The sequence below is a fragment of the Marmota marmota genome, unplaced genomic scaffold (assembly GCF_001458135.2).
Source record: "Marmota marmota marmota unplaced genomic scaffold, marMar, whole genome shotgun sequence".
In the NCBI taxonomy this organism is placed as follows: Eukaryota; Metazoa; Chordata; class Mammalia; order Rodentia; family Sciuridae; genus Marmota; species Marmota marmota.
In genome coordinates, this window is record NW_026000108.1 from 29173390 (window position 1) to 29196792 (window position 23403).

The window sequence follows — 23403 nt, forward strand, 5'->3', positions numbered from 1 at the left end:
CCATACTGTTTAGGGAATGATGACAAAGAAGTGTGTATGTGCTTGGAATAGACTCAATTAGAAGAAAAAATATCTGGATCCACAGTTAGTTGAACCCATGGATGTGGAATCTACAGATACCTGGGACCAACTGTACTCAGTTCAGTTTCCATTAAAACCACCTAAAAAGGGAAAAAAAGGAAGGAAGGAAGGAATGGAGGGAGGGAGGGAAAGGAAAACTAACCAATGGGCAGATCTACATTTGCATTTGAATATTTGGACCTATTCTACAGTCAAAGCATTCCAGGAAAATAGCTTAGATAAAATTCCACATTTGAACTAAACCTTCTTTCAGGAAAAACATTCAACTATTATCCAATTATATGAAAGTCACATAACACCCCTTTCCTACTTTATTAGTTAAATTCTGGTACAAATCTGATTCGGCCTAAATTCAGAGATTTTGACCCAGTCAGAAAAATTTCAGGTTTCTCTAGTTGGAAAATCAAGTCAAATTAAACTTTCCAGTCACTCTTCCTTGGATAAGAAATATAAGAAAAATCTTAATAAATATATAATTTCTTTTAAATGTCAGTGAATATTCGCTTTCTTCCTTTTTCAAAGTCTATTTCATACTCTATTGGGGTAGTCTCACAGGGTCACCCAGTAGGTTCCAACATGAACAGGGACCTGATTTTCCTGGACCCAGTTAAATGAAGTCTGTGACTCCTGAAACCAAGCTGACTGGGTTTGACTAAATTCTACCACTTTCTTACTGGTAACTCTAAACAAGTTGTTTAACCTCTGTGCTTACGACCTTCATTTGAGAAATTAACACACAGAATGGCCTTTCAAGACAAGCCATGTACTAAATTCCAAAAGCTGAGTTACAATTAATTTACTCCATGGATCATGGGCATTCATAAGATTATTCTCTCTGATTTTGAGCTTGAAAATTTCCATAATTAAAGATTTTTAATTTCAAAGTTATTACAGCAAGTTGGAGGCTCAGAGAATGCATTCTCGTCTAGGCCTCTGCTGATTGGGATAGCACAAGAAGTGTGACTATCTTTTAAGGAGAGCCAGTTAGAGTCTAAATACTCCCTTGGCACTTGCCTTAAATCCATGAATTTCTATCTTTATTTCACATTCAAGGAGAAAGGGGGTAAGGGCTGTTAGGTACAATTTTCAAACGGTAAAGTTCACATTGAATTCACTCATGTCTTCTGATCAAATGCAATATCCTGCTAGATGACAGTTGGCTTTGCAGAGAGTATCAAATTGTAAACCAGTTACATGTGGTCAGGACTTGAGATTATCAGATCAAGTTCCTGGAGTCAAATACAGACAGAATTTGGGCCAAGAAAGCCACCTGAGCAATCTTAATTCTTTTAACCTTCCCAAGCCTTAGCCAGAATCTACTTAGGACTAGGTCTAATGGGTCTTATAGTTCCTGCCTGAGACTGAGCCACATTCTCATAACCTGAGCTTTATCTCATAATCTGCCTAACCTGCCATCCAGGTGATAACCTGTCACACACTGTCATCAAAACCCAGGCATTCTTTGCTGGTCCTTCCCTACCTTAGACTTGAATAGCCAGATGCTTCTCTTCCCAGAGAGGCAAGTTCTCCTTTACTTTAATCAAAATACTTCTCTTAAGTTACCGTGGTTACTCAGTAATCCAAATCTAATACAGAGATGCCACTTTCTTTGTTCAATAAGACTTTCTTTTATGCTGGAAATGTTCTACTTCTGTACTATTCAATAGGGGAGATTCTCGCCTGTGGCTATTGAATACCTGACATATGACTAGGGTAAAGTCTTTTGATATAAATTCATTTAAATTTCAATACCCAGAGGTGACTGGTGGCTACCATATTAGACATTGTTCTCAATCATCAGTGGAAACAGTCCCCTTAATGAGCACCCTCTGTGGATGGAAGGGTGGGTGTAATTGACTTTATAGTCAGAGACCCAGGTTCAAATCTTGACTTCTCTTTCCAGCTATGTGACTTTCAATATGTAACTTAGCCTTTCTGTACATCAGTTTCCTCATCTGGAAAACTGGGATGATAATATGGACCCCCTTAGGAGATGTTTGTAGTGAAGACACAGGAGATATATACCAGCACAATGTTTAGAAGACTAGGATACTGAATTAACACTGGCTGCTATTATCATCCACTACATCATCCTGCTCCTGCCTGGCTCCCTTCCCAAGGTCACCAGTAACTGGCCCCAAGGCCAAAGACAGACTTTACTAAACTGTTTCTTTTCTTCAAATAAGGTCCCATTTGGCTCCTAATCTAGGGAAAGAGGGCAGATCTCCCCAAAGGCAAGCCTGAAAGAACAGCAGGAGAAAGCCAAAGCTGTCAGAGCCCCTTTGCCCCAGAGGATTCAGGAGCACAACTCTTTAATTACTCCCAGAACATCTACTCCTCTGAGCCTGGCAGATTATTGGAGAAACTTCAACCCAAATGCCACTGATCCCACCACCCACCAAAGGGAGCTAACTCACAGCACTCAGCAGTACTCACCAAGCACTGCCAGTGTGCCAAGCCTGGGCTTCCTGGTCAGTCCCCAGAAATCTCACTGCCACCCCTTGAGATAGCGTCATTTCCATTTGCCAGTGAGGCGGAAACAGCTGCAGCTCCGTGCCCAAATGCTGGGTTAGTGAGCAGTGAACTGGGATCTGAGGCTGGCAGCCTGGCTCCAGGGCTCAGATGCAACTTTGCCTCTTCTCTGTTCCTTCAAGGCCAAGCCTCCCCCACCCCACCTTCCCTCCCTCTGTACACTGTAAACACTCTGTCTTCAAGTTCAGATTCGGACAGCTCCTTGGATGCTTTGATAGCATGGCTGACCCCTTGCCCTTCACATATAATAAGCATAAAAAGGGAAAATGCAATTCAAGCCAGAACAGAAAGAAAAGAGTAAAAGGAAAGCTAAGCCAGGATCAAGTTATCACAGGGTTTGGTTTTGCGATTTTAAAGCCGTGCCTTCCAAAATTAAAATTGCCAAACCAAGAAGCATTCATTTTTGCCCTTTAATTTCTTCAAAATATTTGTTGGCAACAATTATAATGCTACTGAGGGCAATTCAAAGTAATGTTCCTACTGAGGGTACTGAGAGTAATATTCCTGTTGAGGGTATTTTCTTTGATGTGACACATCAAAGAAAACTGGTTTCCAATTCAAGGAAAAAGCATTGATCTGTTCACTCCAGCCTTTTTCAAAACACAGTTTACCTAGAAATGATGACAAGAATATGTATCATTTGGCCTGCATGGGTTTTTTTACAGGAAATTTTATAAGCCACAAACATTTAAAAACCAGTGGTAATTTCACATTTTAAAGTCTGGATTTTACTTTTTGTTGAATTAAGAAGATATAGCAACATTAGGTCTAATGCAGGCCCTACCAATGACTGATGTGATTTCTGGTTTGCTACAGTCTCCACCACTCCATATTGCCTAGTATATAATCTTCTGTGCTCATTACTATGCAGGCCAAGTCCCTGGAGTTACCAAGTTTGCAGCCTTTTTACAAGAAGCTCTGGGCAGACAAGTAATCATACAAAGGGTCCTTTCGCCTTACCACTTTCAGGAAAGGTTTCCCATTTCCTTGCCAAATGTCATTCCTATGTGATCACAAACTAAAGGGAGGCTCTCAGTACCACGCATCACCTTAACCCCAATGTCACTAAAACTACAGCTCACCTGTTACTCTGTGCCACTTCGCTCTCTCTTCACAGGTGTTACAGGCACCTCTCCATTGACGCTCTCCGTCCCACTAACAGACATCAAACTTCTCCGCTCCTTCTGGTTTGCCTTATTTTCCACTTTTGTAACTCTAAACCTAGAAGCGGAAAGAGAAGAGCTGATGAGCTTTGAGTACAAATCATGAGTGAATCAAAAACCATCTATCTATCTAGGGCTGGGGCTGTAGCTCAGTGATAAAGTGCTTGCCTAACAAGTGTGAGGCCCTGGGTTCAATTCCCAGCACCTCAAAAAAAAAAAAAGTCTATCTAGACAGGCATGGTGGTACATGTCTACACCCTCAGCAACTAGAGAGGCTCAGGCAGGAAGATCACAGGTTTGAGGCTGCCTTAGCATTTAGTGAGACCCTGCCACAAAATTTAAAAATTAAAATTAAACTGTCTACAGATGTAGTTCAGTGGTAAACTGCCCCCAAGTCCAATCCCTAATATAGAAAGAAAAAAAGTCTACACAGAGGACCCCAAACAAACTCAACCAGAAGTTGGAACAGCAATGAGAAACATTCAATAAGAGGGGCATTCCCCAGCAGCAAATCCTGTAGTCCTCTGCCCAACTTTCCAGCTGATTCATTCAACCACATCATACACAACACTGATTATTTTATAGAGCATGCAAACTACATTAAAACAGGTACTCAAGTATTAAACAGCCTCACAGTTGTGGTTTCTGACAATGACATGAGCTTTATCATCAGCTTTTTTTAACCACAGAAGGCTAATAAAAGCACAACTGATTTAAAACTAAACTGACATAGGGCTGGGGTTGTGGCTCAGCAGTAGAGCATGCGCCTAGCATATGCGAGGCCCTGGGCTGGATCCTCAGCACCACTTAAAAATAAATAAATAAAAGTATTGTGTCCAACTACAACTAAAAAATAAATATTAAAAAAAAAACTAAACTGACATAGCCGGAATGGTCAGTAGATAACTATCTCACAAAAATATACACCTGTCAGTGCTATACACACACACACACATACAGCCAAAAGAACCCTAATAATGCATTTTATCAGTATTAGCTGGTGTTGGGTTGAAGATTTATTTCTGTTTTTTAAAAACAAATTTGAGTTAATTTTCAATAAGGCCTAAAGAAAAAATTAAAGAAGTTGAAGAAGAGATTTTCATTAAAGGAGAAGTTAAAGTAATTAACTTAATTTGACTGTTTTTTAGAGCATTATCATTAAATCCCTAGTCTTTCAATAATAGCTTCTTTCTAGTTCTGGTTTTAATTTCCACAAAAACAATCTAAAATAAATTCTCCTTCTTTGTCCAAAATGTGTTCACCAATCATGAGGAGGAGGAAGACTCTAGGAAGTGAAAGAAAGAGCAGGGGAAAGTTATAAACACAAAGCTATTCTGCCAAATGGGAAGACTCATAAGCAACATGTGTTGAAACACAGCCTATGACCATTAAGTGCTCATAGTACCCAATAGCCAAGAGAGCTGGATTTGGGAAATTTCAAAAAGTCAAGTCAAACCTGAGTTGAAAATTTCAGCAGATTTTTTTTTTAAGCAAATAAAATGAGCTGTGTCCAAACAAGCTCCATGTTCTCATTCATCTGCATTCATAAATTCCCATGACTCTGCCTCTTAATAAAACACTGTGGTCATGAGTTGTACTGTTTTGCTGCGGCAAACAGCCCTCGGTCTTCTCCTCTTGGCTTGTGCAACACATGCTGAAACTCAACTGAATAAAAATAAAAATAATAATAATGAAGATAGTCAACATGCTCAAAACTGTTATGAAACCTTTACCTGAGTTATCTCGTCTAGTCTTCACAGCAACCCTATGAGATGAGTGTGGCTGTCATTCTCACTTTAGAGAGGGACATGAGGCACAGGACCAGGTTAATAGTTTGTAAGCAGTGGTGCCAGGACTCAAGTGAGGTAGAAGCAATGGGCTTGGGCTATACTTCCCAGAGGTCTGTCATTTGAGAAAGAAGGATTACTACCAACTTTTGCTAAGAGCTTCCCAACCTGACTCCCACATATAATCTTCACCTCTAGGCTCCAACTGTCTTTGCAGTGTATTGTTAGCAGTGCACTTCCTACCTGAGCCCAAACCGCAGAGACTGCAAAAATGCTTCATGTCAAGTCAGACTCATTTGTTCCTCAAACTGCAAGATCTTTGGATCACATATGGGTCACCAGTAAATGCTACTTTAAGACTGAGACCGCCAGGATGAAGAAAGAAGAAAGAAAAAAGAATGAAGCAATCATCACAATTCATATGGGTCTTATGTGGCAGATGCTTGACCTGATCTGTCTCCCTGGTACATGACTGTATAACATTTCCAGCTGCCTAGCAGTTAGGTGTAACCAAGTGATTTGTGGCCAGGGAACATGAACCACAATGATATGCAGCACTCCCAGGCCTTTCTCACTAAATACCCCCAGGAACAATCCCCCATGACCTTTCTCCTGCTCACAGATCTGACACAGTCACGGCGGAAGGAGCCTGGGACTCTGAACAACAAGTTGAAGAGCCACCTCCCCAACTGCCTGCTTTGGATTCCATACGTGAAATAGAAATGTCTACTCTGTATATAGTTGAGATTCTGAGTTCCATCTGTTATAAAGTGAGTAATTAATTATTTAACTTAATTAATACATCTCCCATCTGATCTAGCAATAACTGCCTTTTAGGGTTCTTCTGCTGTTGGAAACACAGAACTCAGACCAAAACACCTCTAAGAGTCCACACATCTCATCTGAGCCAGGCTTAGGAGAACAGACTCCACATTTACAGCTATATACAAATCTGTACCCAAATGCAACCATGTCCCGGACCCTCCAAAAGACACAAGGGACCGTACCTGCCAACAGAGAGGACAGTGACTTCACCTTGGCGCCGTGGCCGGCTCTCTCTGGACTTGTTGGTGGGTTTTATGAAGTGCCATCGCTTGTGCCGACACCGCTGACACACATCTCTCTCCACAGCTCCACCCACTGTGTGTAGATGGTGGCCGCAGACATGCTTCCCTGGGGTACCTCCTGGTGACAAGGGCCCAGGACTCACAGGTGGGCTCCCAGGGGTGCTGGGGGTCACTGGACTAAGGAAGGAAGGAAAAGGAGGAAATAGAACTGATTTAACTGAAATGCCAGCAAAAGTCATCTCTCCTCTGTAATGTAAAAAAATGGTTGAATGAAAAAAAACACAACTTCCAACTGTCAAATGGACTTTGTGAATGTTAGGCAACAGGCACTCAGGACCCTCGACCATGTAAGGACAACACATCTCTAACTATAATAACGTGATTTATCACTTCTAGAATATAATTAACTGGCTAGAAATAAACCACTGCTTCTGCTAATGAAGCTCTGCTTGACTTTACAGCATTAGGCTTCTTTGTAAAACACGCATCTCCCACCTCATGCAGCCATACTAACTTCTCACACTTAGCCACATCTGCCTGGAACTCGGCTAAGAGATGCCTGGAACATACATGCCCTAGAGAAGAGAAAAACTTCAATTCCAATTGAATTTTCAGATGACTTAATCTAGACTATTCAATCCAATCAGACTACTGCATCAAAGGAAGAAAGCTTTTAGGTCAAGGTATGAAAAGTAATGCCTCAAACAGGTGTTTGGTGGTGACGATAAGTCATGAAAATAGCTAACACTTCGTATTCTAAGAATTTTTTATATAATTCAATTAATCTTTATAAAACCTTACAATGTATGTATTATTAATTTCCATGTCTTAAAAATGAGGCCACTGAGGCTCAGAGAAACTAAGTAACTGGCCTGACGTCATATAGCAAATAAGTGTGGATCTGAAGAGAAAGTCAAATTTTAGAAACCACACTCTTACCCACCATGCTATATATTGTGCTTCAGAAACAGTGGAGGCCACTTTAATAATCTAGAAGAAATTTAGCCAGACTAGTCAAATCACAAAATGCAGAAGTATATAGGCCAGATGTTGGCTACCTTCAAAAGGCACATGTCAAGGTCTGGCCCCTAGAAAGGAAGGGATTAGAACAGGACAGGGCCAGACTGACCAGGAATAACCAGCCCTCTGGCAAATGTGGGTACAGAAAGGGCAGCACCTCTACAGAGCTGATACCTGAGATGTCAGCAAGAGCCCCAAGGGCACATGGAAGCCTTACGATGGCAAAAAACATCCATGGGCTGCTGACAACTAGCCTGCCGCACACTCTTGAAGTACAAACTGTGACACGAGACAGTCTTAACAGTACAGCCAGTCAAAAGTTTCCTGGTGCTCTTTAGGGATCCACTTTAAATTGTTAAAATAAAACACAGAGCAGATCCTTCCTGGAGGAACACAGTGTCAACTTGGTCCCCTAGACCAACCATCCCCAGGTGCATCCCATACTTTCATGTCTGGCACCTTTTCTCCTGCACTTTTTTTTTTTCTGCCTGCAACCAGCCCCTGCCACTTGAATGTCCACTCCAGATGGCGCCTCTTCCATGTACCTCCCTGACTTTCTGCTGGCCCCACAGAGTCCCTAGAGCTTCCGGTCTTCACCTCCCCTACAGCCACTTAGGCTGTGCACCACAAGGCCTCATGCACCTGTCTCCATTCCTACAGACTCAGCTCCTCCAGGACAAGGGTCTGTGCACGTCCTGCTCTAGCACAGCACCCAGCACACAGTGGGCATTCAATAAAGGCTCCTTGCTGGAGAAATGAAAAATTTTATAAAATACAGCTATTGGCAATTAATTATAAAGGAATATAGAGCTCCACATCTATAACCTAAAACCAGTAATTCAAAACATACAATTATCATCGAACCAACCCGGTGTTCATTCAGTCATCACTGTTCATAAGGGTCTTTCAGTGCCCGAGGTACTTCACATTCCTCATAATAACCCAATGGAGTTAGTACAATGGTCTTTCTCCATTTTACAGACGATAGGTGGAGCTCAGAGTGCCCAAGAACAGGTAGCCAATAAGAGGTAGAAGTAAGATTTGGTGTACCAGTTCCTAAGCTATGTTCCTGCTCTTAGTCTCTTGACCTTCCTTCCTCCCAGTAATGTTCTATAACATCAATTCTTGGCCAAGGTGACACTCCCCCAGGGGACACTGGCAATGTGTGGAGACATTTGGAGCTGCCACACCTTGTGGGAGAAGTTAGGAGCTGTTCAGAAGGGCATCTACTAAGTAGAGGCCAGGGATACTATTAAACATCCCACAATGCACCCAACAGTACCCCTCAGCAAAGAATTGGCTGGTGCAAGATGTCAATAGCACCAAATTTGGGAAATCTGCTCCAGCAGAACAGCATTTCCAATGCCATCCCATCTGAGCAAACAACTGGGGAAATGTCCCATTCCGTGGGAGGAGGAGACTTACCTTTCAATATCACCCAAGCTGTTATCTGCCACCATAGCCTTTAAAATGTCAGCATTTGCTAGGGAATAAAAAGAACATTAAAGAATTAAAGTAGAAGGGGTGAACAATCATAGAATTATCACATCATAAAAGCTGCTGGAAAAACATGGAATTCAGGTCTTTCAGTTCATAGTTGATTCCTGAGACTCTGGATAAGGGAGAAGGTTAATTTTCCAGGTGGGTCAACTGGCTTAGCTCTGCTTCAAGACCTGTAAGTCCTTAAGTCAGGCCAGATATCTTAAAATTAGTATTGATCACAACATATATATGTAATACGTATATATGTATCATATATGACACATATATATGAAATACAGGCTGACAAATTAGACTTCTGATGTTAATTTTTTAAATCTAAATATGTAAGGGGGATGGAAGCTAGGCTTTCAACAAAATCAAATTGAATCTCAGCTTCTAGGGTCCCCTGTCCACACTCACACCCTTACCCCATGTCCCTTTCCCTCTTGCAGAGTGGTCAAATTCTCAAGAACCAAAAGCTGAAGTGCATGTTGCATTTCTCTCAGCTATTTAATTGGCAAGGCCAAATACTCTTGCTGCCTCCTAACCTTTTCCATTGATTTTTAAAGCACTGTTCTCATGACTAACCACAATGAATTCTCTAGAGAGGAAAAAACAAAAAATCACTATTTACCATTCGAGCTGATGCCAACATTTAACATTCCAATGAACCCCCAGAGGAGGGCAATTAAGGCCAGTTCCAACCACTCCTGCTGGAGGTGTTGAGAGCTAAGGGTTTATAGGAAGCATTTCTCAACCTAGTTTTCCTTCTTGCCCCACCCAGGAGCCTTCTTCCTTATTTATTTTTTTCTATTTATACTCCATGAAAGTGAAGGTACATATCTTTTCATGTTCCAAATGCTTATCTGTGCTGTGTTTTGGGTTCCCTCCATGATCCAATTTTCATCCCCCAGGGGTCCTCTTGGCCTACTGTCACCCTTGAGAATGCATAGATTTCTTTTTAAAGACATATTAACATAACATACCATCCTTTGTTAAAAGAAATACTTTCTTTGCCCTTCATAACTATCCCTGAGGATGTCCAAATGCATTTCCAAACAAAATTGATTTAGGAAAAAAAAAAAAAAGACCCTTGTCATTGCAAAAGTAATGAAAATGGATTCATGGAATCTCCTTCAATGCAAGGTGACACCTTAGCCTTTGTAAAACATTCAACTACTCAACTGCAACTGAGAGATTGTCAGCCATTGTATCTTTTAACTAATAAAGATGGGGCAGGAAAATTAACTTTGCTCTCAGATAATGGGTTGAGATATTGCTGAGGTTTGGATGTGCTTTTGCCCCCCAGAGATTTGTATGTTGGAAGTTTGGTCCCCAGCATGGCAGCCTGGGAGGTGGTAGGACCTTTAGTGAGGTCTAGTAAGAGCTGATGAGGTCATTGAGGGTACAGCCCTCAGAAACAACTGATAAAGATCTTATGGTACTCTGGCTGGTTCTCAAGAGAGGTTTGTTATAAAAAAGAGGGATGGAGGTTAAACAAGGGGAGAGCTGGGCATGTAGCTCGCTGGTTGAGTACCTGCATAAGGCCCTGGGTTGAATCCCCAGTGCTGAAAATGAACAAATAAAAAAGGGAGCCCAACTCATAAATCACTCTCAGGCTTCCTGTGTTCCCATGTGACCTTTCTCTTTCACACATACTTCCACCATGATGCCACCTATTGTGTTGTAACCCAGCCCAGGGGTCCTCACCAGAGGCCAAATCAATGGGGCTTCCTAACTTTCGACTTTCAATGACCAAAACTGTGAGCTAAATCAACCTCCCTTTTAAATAAATACTCAGCTTCAGGTATTTAATTATAGCAACAGAAAATGGACTAATACAGGGATACAGTCTCATATACAACTTTGTAATTGATTATATTTAAAATACACAGTAATTTGCCAGTTTATCAAACTTCAAAATCATAAAAATCAAAAAAAAGGGAAAACAACAACAAAGGATATAAAACATGGATAGCAATAACTTTAATACTAACAATTAAACTAATGAGCTTTTTAAAAACAAAGCTTAAATAGTTGCCTGAGGAAATTATTCACCTATAAAATGATGACTGCCTATAAAATGAAACATCAAGTTGTAAAATGATACCAGAAGATAAAATGTATTAAAATAGTTACCAAAGTTTATGTTCTGTAGACTTGTTTCTCTTTTTTGTGTGTAGGGGGTATGCTACTGGAGATTGAACCCAGGGGCACTTCACCACTGAGATATATCCTCAGCCCTTTTAATTTTTATTTTCAGACAGGGTCTCACCAAGTTGGTGAGGCTACCTTGAACTTGTGATCCTCCTGCCTCAGCCTCCTGAGTCACTGAGATGACAGGCATGTGCCCTTGTGCCTGCTGTTTCTCATGTTTTTATGAATTCCTGTGACTTATTCTTATCTCTTATAAATAATTACTAAACAGCTCTTTGTTTGCTCTGAATGAAGTTTCTAAAAGCAGACTCTAGTTCCTACACAAACACCATTCTCATCCACACTGTGGGAGGACGGTGGGCATATGGGATTAACACAGAATACACATTTACACGCATGTACACACGCAAGTCCCCTCTATCTCTGGGCTAACGGCCAAGTCTACACCAGAGAGTAAACTGCAGTAATGTGTCCCTGGGGAACCTTTCTGATTTTCTGTGATGAGAAGGCTTTCTAACATCACATCACATTAGGACTTGAAAACACACTTTAATTTGGTTGTAAAATTATAATAAAAGAACAATAATATAGGTTCTATTGAATAAACGGTTGTCCATGTTATCTAGGGAGGATTGGTCCTTGGACCTCCCAGAAGACACCAAAATCTTCAGGTGCTCAAGCTCCTCATATAAAATGGCAGATGCCTATGCAAATTCTCCGAGTACTTAAGATAATCTTTGGATTACTTTTAATACTGAATGCAATGTAAATACTATGTAAATAGTTGTTATTCAGAATTATATGTTTAAGGAAAAAACCCAAGAAAAAGTATGTACATGCTCAGTACAGATGCAACATTTTTTTGTTGTTTTGAACAATTTCAATCTGCAGTTGGTCAAACTGGCAGATACAGATCTTTCTCTTTCACACATACTTCCACCATGATCTCAAAAACAAAAGTGCCAACTATCTCTCCTCCTACTTTTATTATCCATAACTCCTATAAAGCCATAAAAGATGGTTTTTTTATGCTTGCCAACATTTTGTCAGCTATACTTCCTTTCACAGGCTTCTTGAGAATGGGCAAGGAAAACCCATAGAGAACAAATGGGTGGTGTTTTCCAGAAAATGCTTCCTCTTTTTCCCCTGAATTCATGCTTTATCATATGCATAAAAGAGTCCTTTTCGGGCAAGAGCGTCCTGTAGTCTCCCTTACTGCTATCTCTTCAAAGTTTTCCTGACACTCAAGGCAGAAGTCCCAAGCAAGAACTACTATTACCATCACCAAAATTAACAAGGCTGATATGTGCCAGTCACTGCCTAAAAGCCTCACAGACCTTACTCTGTTGGATACTTCCAAGGCCCTAATACAGATAGAATTATCATCCCCATTCTACTATACAGAGAAATGGAAACTTACTAGCTGGCCACAGTCACACAGCTAGAAGTCACTTGCCCACCCTCTAGGACTGTCTGAGCAAGTACTTTAAACCCTAACACTCTCCTTCCTACTGTTTTAAGGTCCAGGTCTCTACCCAAACAGATGCAGACTGACTGAAGTTCAGAGCACAGTCTACTTATACAACACATGGCAGAGCCCTCTTGGTGATCCTTTAGTTTGTGGAGGCATCTCTTCTGCCATGACAAAAATTGAATGTCACAGTAAGAGCTTCATAAAGGAGCCTATCTCTCTCCTCACGTGAATATTTCGGGATATGTGAGAATTAATTATGAAACTCTCCATTTGTACTCCGGCAGACAGCTTACGGGCCTACCCAGAGAACAAAGCTATAGAATCCCCAGAACTTTCCAAACTTGTAAGAAAACTCCACTGACTATGGAATTTCCTGAGCCATAGGAATGTCTTGTGTTATTCATAATGAGCCTCTTGATCACACTCAGTCTACACTAATGGAGTGACTTAGGGTGGGGCCAGTTGTCAGAAAGGTTGACACTTTCAGTCCCAACCACTGGGAAGTAGGGGAGCGGGTGTTCTGGGACTGGAGATAAAGCTCTACAAAAACTCGTGAACAATAAGATTTAAGAAGCTTCCCAGTTGCTGAAACCATGGGGGTACCTGAAGGATCCTGTGCTCAGAGAGGACATGCAGTCTCCACTTCCCAGTTCCCAGGATCTTGCCCTACACATCTCTTCCACCTGGTTGTTCCTCAATTAAAACCTTCACAATAAGGTAGTAAATGTAATCAAGCATTTCCTTGAGTTCTACAAGCCAATTTTACAAATTATCAAGCCTCGGGTGGGGGGGTGGTTATGGGAATTCCCTAATAGTCTACAGTCAAAAGTACTTGAGTTCTGGACTTGCAATTGGCATCTGAAGCTGGGCAATCTTGTGGGACTAAGCCTTTAACTTAGGGATCTGATGCTAACTCCAAGACAGGGTCAGAACTGATCAGAAATTAAATTGTAGGATACTCCTCTGGAGTTCAGAGTGTTGGAGAATTGCTCAGTGTGGAAAACCCCGCATCTCGTGTCAGAAATGCAATATGAGGGTGTGGAGAAACTGTGTTTGCCTAGCTGGTCAGCTAAAAGATCCACCACCAAGGGACAGATACCTAAACTAACACTCAGTTCCAAAATTAAAAGACACGTACATAAGTACAGTTTGTTTATCTGATCTTTACAGTCTTAGAAATTAAAACCTGCAAATTAAAAGGAGATGTAACAATGCACAGGTGGAAGACACACTATTTAGAACCAGAAGAAAGAGCTGTATTGCTCATTAACCATGTGAATTTAACCCCTTGGAGCTCTCTTTTCTTCAGTGGTAAAATGGGCATGAAAATACCAACTTTAGAAGGATGACCTGATTAGTTTAACCCCTTGGAACCTTTCTTTCTTCACCTGTAAAATGGGTATGAAAATATCAACTTTAGGGGGATGATCTGAGGATTAGATGAGATTTACACACATAAAGCACCTAGATTTAAATCATTTAAATACATATGGCACACTCTAAAAACCGCAATGAAAATTTGCTGAGCCATATAAAGCTGCTTTATATGGTACCATATAAATCTAAGTGAAGAACAGTTGAATAGTCTAACACACTGGCAGCTTGGGCCATGCAGTGCTCTTGCTGAAAATCGAGGATATCGGGGAGGGGAGATCCCCAGGGGAAGGGCTGAAGGCAGAAGGGCAGGTACCTCCTGATGATTACAAAGGTATTTCAACTTTTAGACAGATGGCTCAACTATATCAGTGCCTGCTGCATGAGTCAGCCAGTAATGACCAGAACAAAGATCAAGGGAAAGTTTTTCTTCTAAATTGTCTACTCAAAGTATTCAATATGGGAATCCATAGCTTTGGAGGAAGTGGGCAAGCACTTCTACAGACCTTGAGAATTGCTAAAGGGACAGAAACTGCTATGGCCTGGGTGTGGCCACATGATTAATCCATTCATGGACTAATGAATTCATGGGTTATTGAGGCAGAAGCTTTGTTGTAAAAGAAAGCACTCTGTCTTGCTACATTCTGCCTTCTGCCACATTATGATAGAGCAAGAAGGTCCTTATTGAGCAGATGCTGAGCAGATGCAGGTGCCGTGCTCTTAGATTTGCCAGCCTCCAGAAGTAAGGGCTAAATAAACCTCTATTCTTATAAATTACACAGTTTGTGCTATTTCAGTTATAGCAACAGAAAACAGGATGATATCCTTCTGAGATAATAACCAGCATTCAGAACAATGATCCTACTTCATTTAATCAAGATTAAATGAATCTTCCATTTAAGTGAAAGAAGGTCTAGGATACATTTCACAGGGGACAAACACTTAAATCCATAAGGGTTAAGCTTTTTAAAAGTTTCAACACCTAATAGATAACAGAGAATACAAATCCATGGAGCCAAATGCAGGAGCGGATGCTAGTGGATGGGGGAGGAGGCATGGGAGGGACTGCTCAACGTCGTGTAGTTTCAGTTCACAAAGATGAAACAGCTGTGGACAAAGATGGTGGTGACGCTGTACAACACTGTCAAATACTTAATGGCACTGAATTCTATACTTTAAAGTGGTCACAATAATAAATTTTGTCATATGTATTTTACCACAATTTTTTTAAAGCACAAAAAAAGTGAAAAGATGTATGATTTTGTCATGATAAACCCAACCCACTATATATAACTATGAAGCTCTGATAAAAATAAAAAGACAAGAAAAGGGAAAAAAGAAATAGATAACACAGGAGTGCTTATTATACTGAGCACTTCACATGTTGCTATTTTGCAACAGTGCTGTGAGGCAAATATTATTATGACCCTCATTTTGCAGGAGGAAACTGAGGCTTCATGAGGTAATGACTTTCCCCAAACTGTACACAACCAAGAAGTGATGAGGCCAGGCTTTGATATAAGGTGTTAGCCCCAGGGCTGGATCTGCTACACTGAGACCAACTGAGACTCAAAAAACTCACAAAAGTAAAACTCCCATGGCTGGGTAAGGCTACAAACTGAGGTATTAGGAAGCTCAGGCATAAAACTAAAGAACAGTCCACACAAATTCTGACTCTTCTAAGCAGATTTTTAATAAAACTAAAATAGTAAATTGTTCTAGAAAACTAAAATATCCATACCTTCATTTTTCATGATGTAGTGGACAATTCGCCCAACAGTGTCACTATTTTCATTTAAACTGTCATTCAACTCTGAAAGAAAAAAGAGAAGAGAACATGTTATAACCGGTTCCCAGTAACAGGTCAATTAGACCTTCATCTCAGAGCCCAACATCTCACTGAACAGCTTCCAGAAAGGTCAAGCACTCATGCACAGTGCTAAGATTTAGCTTTCCTCCTTCATCCCCAAACTTCCCTGTGTCACATGTTGTGACTTCACTGACAAAAGCATAAAAGCACGTATTGCAGTTGCCCCTAGATCTCTTCTCAAGATCAAGGTCACTTTCCAAGACAATAATATAGAAATGCATTTATACCAACACTCACTGCTATTATTTCTTTCTCATCATTTCCTTAAACCTCATTAAAAGTTAAAAAAAAAAAAGATTCCCTTAGATTTTATTTTAACTGCAAGCTTAAGAGTATTAATTTATTTTTTAAATTGGATAATTATCCACCCATGTTTATAAAACTCTCTTATCCTTTCTAATATAGTCCCCAATTATCTAGATCTTGGCCACAGTTATTTATCCACAAACTTAATTTACTTTGGAACACTCTATACCAGTAATACATGTGATGGTCCTTGGACGGGGGGGAAAAAAATCAAACCTCCACTCATAAACTGATCTGTATAATTTATTTCAAGATAAGAAAAAAGAAGGAAGGTTCAAACACTCCATCCTACTTCACAGAGAAAAAAATCAGGGTATACAAGGCTCACCCAGTTACCCAGAAGTGTCTTCTCCATGCCAAGGCTGTCTTTGCTTCTGTGTGAAGCACATGTTGGGACAGACATGCAGGAGCTGAGGGAAGCCAACATGCAGGTGGCTGTGAAGGAGCAGAGGAGGAGGCTCTGCTTTCTGTTGACAAACACTTGGCTTTGGTTTGCTCATGAGCATACACATGACTCATCAAGCAACCGTGTTCCTCCTCAGCCTCAAAGGTCAATGGAGGTGGAAAAACCAACAGTCCAGCAAGCTGGCAAGGAATGAGGAACCTTCCCCCACAGGCCCTGCTGATTTGCTCCATGGGTGACCTACTCCAAATGTCACTTCTCAGAGGGGCTGAACAGGATTTAGAGAGTTATCTACTTTCCCTCAAGGGCCAAGCCAGGAAACGTCCCTGAAGGATGACTGGAAAGAAATACAAGGGGAAACAAGATGCATCTCTCAGGTTTATCCAGACACTACCTCAACTCCACATGACGAGGAAAGGATGAGACATGCTGGAATTCATACTACCAGTTCTACTTTTACTCCACTATTCACATAATCATTTCCTTAACCAATATAAATTTCATTTGCATAGATTTAAGATAGAACTCCCCCCCGCAGAAGTAATACTACAAAAATGGTGAGACTTGTTCAATTGTCCAACCATCCTTATTACAATCTGAGTCAACAATAACACTAAGGAGTGACGTCCACTGAGTGGCCCTACGTGTCAATCACCACTGCATCTTCTCTCTAAATTTCAAAGTACATGACAAGTTGGAGACTTTTATCCTCATTTAAATTAAAATGTCAATTAAATTAGAAATTAATTTAGACAAAATTAAACATAGCAGATATTCAGGGCACACATAACTTGCTCAAGACATTAGGGCCAGAGAAGGTAAATGCCCAGTAGGTGTTCAGTAAACAAAAACAAGGTTTCAAACTCGAGGTGTGATTACTGCAAAACATACACTTACATTACACCAAATGAGCTGCTATTGCCTCATAAATACAGGAAGCATATGTGACTGGTTGCTTATTTAAAAACTGTTCCCCCACATGTAAAAGGAGCCCAAGTTATTTACCTATTTTTTCAACCTTTTCCTCTTCGATGTCTTGCTCAGCCTCTGTAGTACAACGATAACCTTTCTTTTTAAGCAAATGACAGATGAGGACTCCAAAGAGACCCATGATGAAGAAGACAGGGACAAGCACATATGCAATGTATTCTGGATGTCCATTCCCAGTATTGTTTGTAGGCGATGGGGTCGTCTCTGTTCTCGAGTGCAAAGTGCGGCTGCCACCATTGTCTACAGAAAAGAACATGCACAGTTGTTATTACATGGGATTGGGGCAAAAGAAAATTCTAATGACTCTCAAGAAATGTTCACATTCAATCAGTGTCTCTAGCCTGGTGAAGTGGTATACTCCTATGATTCCAGCTACTTAGGAGGCCGAGGCAGGAGGATTGCAAGTTTAAGGCCAGCCTCAGTAACTTACAGACCTTGTCTTGTTGTAGGGACAGACCAGATAGGACACCAAAGATAGCAGGAAACCATTTTATTTAGCTGCGGCCCGGTTCAGAGGGTACAGCTTTTGCTGTAATCAATTAATCCCCTGAACCCCAAGTTCAGGTAGTTTCATAACTTTATACCCAGCATGTAAGAGGAGGGGCTCAGAAGTTCACAGTCTGCAGAAGCTCACATAAAAGCAGCTTTTTCTTTCACTGTTCTGGGCAAGTTAATCCTTCAAGGACAACACCTGAGAAGGAAAGAGATTCTTCTCCCCTTTTTTTTCCTCCCCCTGCCAGCTGTTACCATGGAGCCCTATTGGAAACTTATCTTAGAAATGTAGACATCTCTGTGAAGCTCCAGCCCAAGGTCACAGGCCTTGTTAAAGGATTTGTCTTTTTTTTTTTTTTTTAATCACATTTTGCATTTGCAAATACACTTCTACAAACTACTATACTGGATACATGTTTGTGAAAAACTAGTAAGAGGGCATCCAGCACCTGGAGTGCTGATTTCTTCCAGGCCAGTAGCCAAGTAAAATAGAGCAACAGGAAAATAGGAAGTTTACCTACATTGAACTCTTTTGTAGAGACTTTTTTGCTGATAGTCCTAAAATCAATTATGGTGAAGATTTCTGGAGAAGCTTAGTTAAGATTTTCGGGGGGTGGGGGGGGGTGCCACTATAGTCTCAAAATACAAAATAAGAAGAGCAGGGGTGTAGCTTGGTAGTAGAGCATCCCTGAGTTCAATCCCCAGTACCAACAACAACAAAAAAAACCCGACAGCATCTATCTAGTTCCAAAACCACAGGCCACACAGCCTGGAGGGTCTGGCAGCACACAAAGAATAAGAGCCCAAACTTGGGCTAAAACAATCCCAATTCACCTATGCCTGCCACTCATACACAGGAACCTATCCGGAGTCATATAACCTCTTGAAGCGCCTGTACATTTATGTATCCATTCACTTATCCAAATAAACATTTACTGCATGCCCATTATTTGACTTCCCTACCCCAGAGCTGGGAATAGACAGGAATGGACAACATAAATTCAGCCCCTGCCATCTTGGAGTTTTGGGGAAGCATCATAAACAGCACTAAGAAAATCAGTATCTGGTCAAATCATGGCAGATGGCGAGAAGGGTCGTGAAAGGTGTACGTGGTCACTGGGAGAGAGAAAATAACACTGGGACCTGGCTTCTGGCATCAGGAACAGGAAAGTTGTGAAAGGGGCATAGTATAGAGAAAAAGAGAAGTTTGCTTTTAGATGTGTCAAAGTGCCACATGGACATGTGCCAGAGGCAGCCAGAAACCATGGCCTTTGGGGGTGCCACATGGCCTCCAAAAAGTAAGAGAGAGAGAGAGAGAGAGACTGGAATATGCAATTATAAGATGTGGCCAATTAAGATGGAGCAGACAACACAGAAATAAACTGTATTGTGTCATGGAAAAATGAGGAAAGAAGTAGCAAATGAAGTGAGGGGTCAGGTAGATCTCAGCAGTTAGAATACCTTGCTTCTGAAGTGAGAAAATTAGGCTTCCTTCCATCACCAAGAGTCATACACACAGCTTACAAAACCCCGAAATTAGCAAGCTAGAGACATTCAATCATAACCTTTCTCAAGAACATTTTGGGGAGGAAAAAAAAATCAATGTTATAAGGATTGTATTGGGTACAAATAACTGGTATGAAATGAGAGCTCATCTCAGGAACAAACAATTTCAAACAGAAGCTTAATTTGCAAACCAGAGGCCAACCAACAAAGGGCAACCTCTATTACACAGGAATAGTCATTGTCTTTGAACAGGAAAGAAAAGAACTGGTTCCTTAGGTTTGTAAAAAGCTGCATTCATTATTTTATCAAGCAACCTCTAGAATTTGAGATAACCTATAATTTTTTTCTGATTTCTCTCCCAAGAAAATGATGTATATGTAGTACAGTTCCTGCATAATGACATTTTGGTCAACAGTGAACCACACACATATTTGATAGAGGTCCCGTATGGTTACAATGAAAGCTGAAGAATTCCTCTCACCTAGTATTTTCTGGATCTTTTCTGTTTGGATGCACAGATACTTATCCTTATGTGACAGCTGCCAACTGTATTCAGTATAGTGACATGTTATACAAGTTTACAGCCTAGAACAATAGGCCATACCATATAGCCCAGGTGTGTACAGACTGCACAATCTAGATTTGTGTAAGTACACCATCATCTAGTAAAGTATTGCTCAGAGTGTATCCCCATCACTAAGCAACACATAACTATATATTCCTAAATATATGCAACTATGTCATCTAAATTAAAGTTTAACCTCAAGCCTCACCTTCAATATAAACCAGAAACACTTTTTTTTTTTTTTTTTTTGTACTGGGGACTGAATCACTTTACCACTAAGCTACAACCCCAGCTCTTTTTATTTTTTAAGATAGAGTCTCACTAAGTTTCCCAGGCTAGCCTCAAACTTGTGATCCTCTTGCCTCAGTCTCCCAAGTCACAGGGATCATGTTCATGTACAACTATCCTGGCAGTACAGTGCTAAATAAGTTTTTTTTTTCCTTCTTTTACTAACACATGTTCTATGCAACAGGACTAGGTGACAACTGAGATTTTTATTCAGAATAACTGTTTATTAAATTCAGAGGTGGTAACAAACTAGCTTTGGGGAAAAGAAAAACAGGATGAAAACAGAAGGTTCAGAAGTGGAGACAAATAGCACCTCCTGAACTAGATGGCTGGGAATAATTGTCAACTTGGCAACAAACCTTTACATATACTACCTGTTTCCGGAGTTCTGTGACTTATAAACATGTATCATTGACTTTCTCTTATAATTATTGTTCCATGAAAAAGTAAAATATGAATCTAAATTTGTGAAATATACAAATTACAGTGGGGTGCAACAGAGCACTGAGGGTAGAGCTTGGACTGCCAGGCAAAGAAGCAGCTCACCCACCTACTAGGCAAGTCATCTGGGGCAAATAGCTTAACTGTTCTGTGCTGAGTTTGCTTGTCTGTTAGATGGCATCAAAATGACTGTACCTATCTATGATGATTTTAAAACACGACCCCGAATTTTTTGATACTGCTCCCATTGAGAGGTGAGATCTACATCTCCTCCTCTTAAATGCACATTCTATGTTTTGCCTGCCAAGGGAATTTGTTGGGAGTGATGCACTATCAAGTTCCAGACCCCAAGCCTTAAGAAACTGTCATTTTCCCCTTCCAGTATCTTGAGCCACTTGTTCCTCACCTTGTTCCTCACCACGCCATGAGAAAGCCTAACCTGTCCTGTGGTTGGAGACCACTAGCAGGTATCAACATGCCACCCAGTAACTAAGTCAGCTTTGAAGCAAATCCTATAGCCCAGTTGATTGTGCATGGACCAAAGATGACCTCTTCCCAAACTATAGATCCCTAAGCCAAATAAATGACTTTTGCTATCTTAAGACACTAAGTTTTGGGGTAGTTAGTTATATAGCAATAGTAACCAGAAGGCCACCTGAGGTACATGATGTTACCATAAAGATTAAACATATTAATATGTAAAGCATTCAGAAGAATGACTAAGAAAGAGTGAACACTATGAAAGTATTTTAGTCATCATGATTACAGACCTGCATTACCCAATAAATTAGCTACTAACCACATGTAGCTACTTAAATGTAAATTTAAATCAACTGGACTTAAACTAGAAATTCAGCTCCTTAGTTGCATTAGCCACAACTAAAATGCCCAACAGTTATTTATATGTGGCTAATTGCTACCGTACTGGCAGGTCAGATAAAGAACATTTCCATTATGCCAGAAAGTGAAAATTCTACTGGACTACTCTCTCATAGATTTACAAGAGTTAATGAGAACAGTGTTGACTGGAGAATCTACTTAAATAATTCAATAAAAAAGTAACTATTTGTAAATAATGCCTAAAACATTTGTTAGCTTATGTAGGTTTAGCTTTCCTTCAATTAACACAAATACATTTCTCCAAAACACTGTGGCTCTCTTTGTCCTTCACCCCCCAAGCTGAATTATGTCTGAATTATGAACAAATTATTTATTGAGTCAAAATTAATAGCAAAGGCTATCACAGCGATTATGAATGTAAGTCAAAAAACAAAAACACCTGCACACTTAACAATGTACTACTAAGAAAATACCTAAGTCAATCATTAAACAGCATTTGATGGAATAATATGTACCATTTAAAACTACTTATGAAGATTTCATGGAGATATGAGAAAACATGAGTGCTCCAATGTTGAATTTTAAAATCTAGATTCACCTTACATGAAATATGATCTAACTAATAAAAAAAACAATAAAAAAAAAACGAAAGTATAAAATGTATAAAGCAAAGAGCAAAATATTAAATGATTCACTTAATATGTGATTCATTCAAACATGATTCAGTTGGGAGTAAAGGACAATGAAAGATACAGTGTTCAAAGTGTTAACTGAAGGAAAGCTAAACCTACATATGTTAAGGAATGTTTAGGCATTATTTACAAAACTTTGTTATTTGAAAGTTATTTTTCATTGAATTGTTTGAGTAGATTTCCAGTCAACATTTTTCTTGTCAGCTCTTCCTTGTAAATCCACAACAAAGTTGTCCAATAGAACCTTCACTTTCTGGGATGATGAAATTGCTCTTTATCTGACCTGCTAGTTTGGTAGTTTTATGACTGAGATAATTTTAAATTTTATCTTCATAATTTTCCTGTAACTTTAAAGTTACTTTGTATTGCTTTTGAACCAAGAAGGTAGATACTTACTTAAAACCTGCAGAGCAGAAGCTGTCAGCCATTGGTAATCACAGACCCTTGATGGATGAGGCCAACTTCAAAATCTTTCCTCCAATTTCTACAAACCCTTGGACTCTAAGTTAACATAAGGGCCAGTGACATAAGAATGATGCCCAAGTTTCTACTTGAGCAACATGGGAGTCATGGCTGCCATCCAAAGAGATGGAAAATATGTCAGGGTGAAGGGGGGAAAGCAATTTTACTTGTTGTTATGTGTTGAATTTGGTCACTCACCCTTCCAAATTTGTTTGTTGAATTCCTAACCCCAAATACCTCAGAATGTAACCATATTTGAAGACAGATCTTTAAGAAGGTAAACTAGTTAAAATAAGGTCAGCAGGATGAACCCGGATCCCATATGATTACTGTCAATATAAAAAGGGGAAACTTTTTATATTGGCAGATACACATGCGCGGAAAACATCATGTAAACCTAAAGACAAAGAT

General features: G+C 40.2%; 1 protein-coding gene across 1 annotated transcript in view; it reads right to left on the reverse strand.

The window, feature by feature from the left end:
• Rell1 (RELT like 1) overlaps nt 1-23403 on the reverse strand; it is an 85947-nt gene that overhangs the window by 13979 nt on the left and 48565 nt on the right. Inside the window, exons 5-9 of the mRNA XM_015482019.2 lie at nt 17722-17946; nt 15879-15950; nt 9076-9133; nt 6571-6807; nt 3696-3834 (exon numbers count right to left, since the gene is read on the reverse strand). Of these exons, the coding sequence (XP_015337505.2) occupies nt 3699-3834; nt 6571-6807; nt 9076-9133; nt 15879-15950; nt 17722-17946 (728 nt within the window). The 3' untranslated portion in view covers nt 3696-3698. The remainder of the gene's footprint in view (nt 1-3695; nt 3835-6570; nt 6808-9075; nt 9134-15878; nt 15951-17721; nt 17947-23403) is intronic.